At 36.3% G+C, this 5661-nt stretch overlaps 2 protein-coding genes across 2 annotated transcripts; one reads left to right on the plus strand and one right to left on the minus strand.

The window, feature by feature from the left end:
* Window positions 1-1190: 1190 nt before the first annotated feature.
* On the plus strand, window positions 1191-1546 carry BDBG_08846 (uncharacterized protein; the record flags this gene model as incomplete). The annotated part of the gene is made up of 1 exon (XM_031723755.1): window positions 1191-1546. A coding segment is annotated over one exon (354 nt), but the record flags the coding sequence as incomplete, so codon positions are not given.
* A 1206-nt stretch (window positions 1547-2752) lies between these two features.
* On the minus strand, window positions 2753-3745 carry BDBG_08847 (uncharacterized protein; the record flags this gene model as incomplete). Its single annotated transcript, XM_002621543.2, has 4 exons — window positions 3722-3745; window positions 3514-3627; window positions 3313-3406; window positions 2753-3018 (listed from the first exon to the last, which is right to left on the minus strand). The coding sequence occupies exons 2-4, from the start codon at window positions 3613-3615 to the stop codon at window positions 2753-2755; spliced, it is 462 nt and encodes a 153-aa protein (XP_002621589.1). The 5' UTR covers window positions 3616-3627; window positions 3722-3745.
* Between the last annotated feature and the right edge of the window lie 1916 nt (window positions 3746-5661).

Below are 5661 nucleotides of genomic sequence, written 5' to 3' on the forward strand. Positions count from 1 at the left end.
AGATTGAGCAGATATTAAGTGTAAGTAGACTGATTATATAACTGTGTCTGAAACCAGGATCAGAATATTTAATAGTCTTATTATCAATTTAACTGATTTCATTACACAGTTTTAACATTAGATAGTAGTTTTATACTGTCTCAGTGAGACTTACTATTTACTCTTATCACATTTTTTAAATAAGATTATGATTTTCACTTCTCAATTTAAATTATTTTTATTACTTTAAATGACTTTAAATCTTATTTAAGTATTATTAAAAAGCATTACTTTTTAAAAAATTAAAAATAGTCTAAAAAAAATCTTAAAATGTCTAAAATAGTAACTTTATACTAAGAATGAGACTAAATGAGATCAAATAAGATCACTTTCTTATTTTTCTAGTCATAGTCTCATTTTATATGAGATCTGATATATAGTACTTTTCATGTTTTTTAATAATTAAGTCCAGTGGGATTCACACCAAAGAAATGTATGAGACCAGACCAAATGGGCCAAACGTGAAATTCATGGTCCCGGCGGCCAGTCTAGGTGTAAGCTGGCGTTGGGTAGTTGATCACGTTACAAAGCATTAATAAATGAAAAAGAGAGATATTTAAGATCACTGACTCTCAATCACAAAAAACATGCAGTGTCATAGTGTAGTGTATGTAATATCATTTAATATACTGCTCATACATGCTCTAAGCATATAGAAAATAATTGATAATACAAATTTGTTAATTTTTTTATGGTAATTGAGACTTTGAAGACTTCTCACTGTATGATAGGTGAGAACTGTCCAGCTTGCTTGTGTGTCTGACTCGCTTGTGGATTGCATTACTGTCTCCTTCTATCATTGCTTTAGAAATAATAGTGACTGACAACATCCTAGCTCGATTTACCAATGGCTGATATCCGTTTATGATGCCTTCGCCTGCAAATTGAATATCTCACCTAGCCTGGCACCGCAGATGTCCTTGACTCAGCAATCGCGGACTTCTATGGTAGCATTCTTTCCCGCAAGTATCTATGCGATGGCATCTCAGCTAACATTCTCCTTCCTTGTAGATATAATTCGTCTGTCATTGGGGAATTCGCATGTGAACGGAGATCTTGAACACGAGATGCCATGCGGATATAGAGATTTAATATTATCGGATGGCCTTCTTCATGAAACACAGGCCATGATTCGTGAAATTGAATAACAGCAAGGGCCACTCATTGATGGGAGAAAACAGAAAGCAAATCAACCCGGGCTATTTGCTGTAATTGGGAGGGAATGCTGCGATCACGAACGAAAAACCTTGAAAAGGCCATGGTTGAAACCAGATATACACTCCACGAACTCCACGATCCCATCATCCGCGCCATGGCAAGGCTGGTACAAGGGCGTCATCATTTCCTGCATGATGATCTGTAGCAACAGCACCGAATCAGCACCGCAGAAGCTGGAAGACCGCACATGTCAACCGTCCACACCAGAATCGCGCCAGCAGAGGCACTGCAACCCGTTGTGTTCAGATTGGCCATCGCGGAGAGGAGCAGCATCGGCCCTCGCCGTAGGGTATTTCTTCTCGTTCGATGCGGCTCTCCGTTTCTAGGGCGCCAGATGCCATGGCTCCATTTGTCGCTAGCGCATCTAGGGAACCAGCGGGGTCAACAAGGTGGTGTGGGCTTCTGTACATAACTGAGAACTTTCCGTATATACAACTCCCAAATCTATATTAATCCCCAAGGGGCTCCCCCAATATGCCAATCGCTGTTTTGTACCAGGCAAAGATCCCTTGTCCAACGAACCCGAGTTGTATAATACATACTACAGGTTGAAATAAATAAACGCGGTCTCCGGAGAGCAGCAGAAGTTACTACACCGCATCACGAAGCAACCATGCCGTCAACACCTACAGTTCGCTCCTCCGCAATCGCATTTTTATTCTCCCAGCTCCTCTTGTCGGGACGTATTGGCAACTCCGACTGCATGTCCTAAGATCACTTTCGACCTGTTTAATCAGTTTGATACATATCAGGGATGGAGATACCAGAGCCTTTTCCCTCGACGCACACTCGCCGTATTGTGACTACTATAACTACTATTTTTCAATCTTTCAAGTTCTTCTTTTTTTCGCATTTGCTGGCATCGTCCCGGATTCTTCCAAGGGCTAGGACCTCAACTCAAATGTGAGAGTGGCGAATGGGTTTCCACTAGTCCAGGTATGCTGGCATTAAATTCCCTTTTCTCGCACTGCATTACAAATAACTATGATAGAGCTCATATCCTTCTTCTTTTTCTTCCCTCCATAAATTTGTTACTAATTCGTTGTGTTACTTGTTGCATAGCTGGCTCTGGATCCTCATGCCCAAAAACCGGTATCAAGTCCTTGCCTAAGCTGTAACTGTACAGCGTGCCTCTAAGAGATCTTGATGGAGAAGGCAGGTGAAGGGTGGAATTTCTACCAATGGCATTTTGTATTTATTTGATGGTATACAGTTTCTTGATTAAGCAACTCACCAAAGGTATGGTTTCAACAATGTGATGAGGGGCTAGAAATCATACTCTGAAGTAATGAGAGGGAAGTAATCAAGCAGCCTACGGAATCTACCTAAAAATGTCATCCATTGTTAATGACTCCAAAAAATAATTAGAGATATATATTAAACAACTAAACCAGTTTGCAGAACAAGAACTGAACCAAGAATACATCAGACATCAGCGACTCGGCCAGCCGGTTTATAAGGAATAAATGAAGCGCTGTGTGAAGAGACACCATAATCAGTGAACCATCAACGGTGTAGTTAGAATAAATAGCCCTCCAATGAAGAGTAGCGGAGCTTTTAGGCCAGTGGGAGCCATTGACTGGACAACCACAGCCCCCCCTCCTCCCTTACCCTTACCATCGCTCTTCTTGGGACTCTTGAATTTGAACTTTTTCTTGGACAACGTCTTGCTCTCCGTTAACTCCTTTTCATCCTTCTTCTTGTCTTCGCTCTTCTTTTTTTCGGGTTTGTCTTTAGGTTTTTTGTCTTTAGACTTTTTGCCTAGGAAGATATAAAACGTCAGCTTTGGAATGATACTAATATAGACAGCTTGAAAGGCGAGAAGGAGCTGTGATCTGTGGAGAAGCGGAAATGAAAACTGAAAATAAAAAAGTAAAAGTGCTGTCTAAAATATGTACATATCATAGGGAGCACAAATGCAGTTTATATGAGAAACTGATGTGATACGAAAGACAGCGAATCAAAGGATTAAGGAGCGGAGCATCGTCCAAGCTCATCCGAAGAACTTAGACAGCTAAAAGAGCCCAGTCTATAACTTTTACTAAGCTGAATTACCTTTATCACCACCCTTCTTTACTTTATCAAAGATGTTCTTGAACTTCCCAAAGCCCCGAGCAGAAATATTCGGGAGTGCTTCATCGACCGTAACCTAGATTGTCATCAGCACCAATACGGTGGTACAGGAATATAAAGCTGATAGAGATGATATGTATGCCGTATGTGAACAGTACAAGAGGTGAGAAGAAGTGGACAAACCTCTTGGGTTGTTGGGGACAGATTAGCTTGAGTGGGTGGAGAGATAGACTGCCCTACAGCAGAGGCTGTGAGAAAGGCAAAGAGTACAGGGAGGATCTTCATTTTGACTGTCTGCTGCAAAGAATAGATGAGTCTATGAAATGATTGCCGCTCGACTCTCAGTGGAGAATTAGTTGGTGTTGGCTTCAGCAGGGAGAGAAAAGCGCACAGATAAGATTTTGAAGCCCGAGGGGGAGGGTAGAAAAAATGATGAGAGCAAGACAAAAAATCACAACCATGATGTCCCTTTTTTATAAGGCAGCATGGTTGGAGACTCTAATACTGAACAACCATCCATCTCCTTTGGTTGGCATCATTCGGGTTTCTTCCTGTCAGCGTAGCGGACAAAGAATCCCAACATGAGGATGTCAGATCAAGTTGGGTAAAACCCAACGTGCAACTTGCGGCTCTGCTGGGGGTAAAAGTCTCTCAAACCTGGCTGAATCTGTTCCCACATAGCCTGGTGGAAGAAAAATATAACAATGATAAAAAATAATCACGCATATAGCCTGGTGGAAAGTGGAAAGTCACAACAATGTCAGCCGCAGAACATCTTTGTCTCCCGATTTCTGGGAAGTAAATAGAAGTATGTGAATATTAGTTGGATAACTAGCGACCAGTGGGATGAATCAGCTTGGAAAATACTCCAGAACTTCAGAAGACATACTATCCGCCAAAGTCATGGCATGGTTTGTTCTTCAGAAGACATAATAGTCGAAGCCAGCATGCATGTTAGTTCAGACAAACTTGTAACATAACCAACCACTCAACACCTGCTCAATGTTCATTATTTCATCCATCTTCAAACATTCACAATATGCATCATGAAGCAGTTATACAAGCAGCAATTGATGATTTGAACATACAATTGATTTCTAATACACTGAGACTGCTAAAAAAATGTGAAATCAGTTAATATATATTATCACAGTGTTATTGAGATATTCAAATATCAAGAAAACAAGCTCTACTCTCTATAAAAATCTCATAAATTTGAAAAAGATCAAGATATTAATTCAATTAAAGATTTGATATAATATCTGATTCTGATATTCTGATAAATGATATTATAAACAAATAAAATAAGTTTTATACTATAATATAATTAACTATTTAATACTTATTTTCACTTAATACTTATCTTTATTATTATTATTATTATTATTCTTTGACTATAAATATATACAGTCAGAGACTATAACATTTATCTGAAAACTTTTAATTCTCAGAGTTTTTCTAGTATTTATAAAGTTAATTATTATATATTTATCAATTTCAGATATATAAAATCAGAAAATTCTAGCTTAAAATATAAAAATCTTTTATAAATTACAGTATTTTTAACATTTTCTAATACTTTTGAAATTATTTAGAAAATAACATGATAAAAGAAAAGAAATAAAGTCTTAAAAATAAATATATTAAATAAATAGATAGAAAAGAATAGAAAAGAAAATATAAAAAAAATAATAAGAAAATAAATATATTTAAAAATAATATATAACTGTTTTAACAAATTATATCTAGACTGACTGTGTGACTGTGTCTGAGACTAGAATCAGAATATTTAATAATCTTATTATCAATTTGACTGATCTCATTACACAGTTTTAATATTAGATAGTAGTCTTATACTGTCTCAGTGAGACTTACTGTTTACTCTTATTTCATTTTTCAAATAAGATCATGATTTTCACTTCTCAATTTAAATTATTTTTATTGCTTTAAATGACTTTAAATCTTATTTAAGTGTTATCAAAAAGTGTTACTTTTTAAAAAATTAAAAATAGTCTAAAAAAACCTTAAAATGTCTAAAAATAGTAACTTTATACTAAGAATGAGACTAAATGAGACTAAATGAGATTACTTTCTTATTTTTTCTAAGTTATAATCTCATTTTGAGATCTGATATATAGTTACTTTGTATGTTTTCTTAATGATTAGTCTCAGTAGAATTCATATCAAGAAATGTATAAGATCAGATTAAATAAGATTAAATATGAAATTTATAACTTTAACAGTCAGTCTAATTATATCTGATTAATTTTCATTTTTTCATACTTAAATAATTTTGAATTCAGTTATTTTTTTATAACTGCTTGAGTTTGA

The sequence above is a fragment of the Blastomyces gilchristii genome (genome assembly GCF_000003855.2).
Source record: "Blastomyces gilchristii SLH14081 genomic scaffold supercont1.30, whole genome shotgun sequence".
Taxonomy (NCBI): Eukaryota; Fungi; Ascomycota; class Eurotiomycetes; order Onygenales; family Ajellomycetaceae; genus Blastomyces; species Blastomyces gilchristii.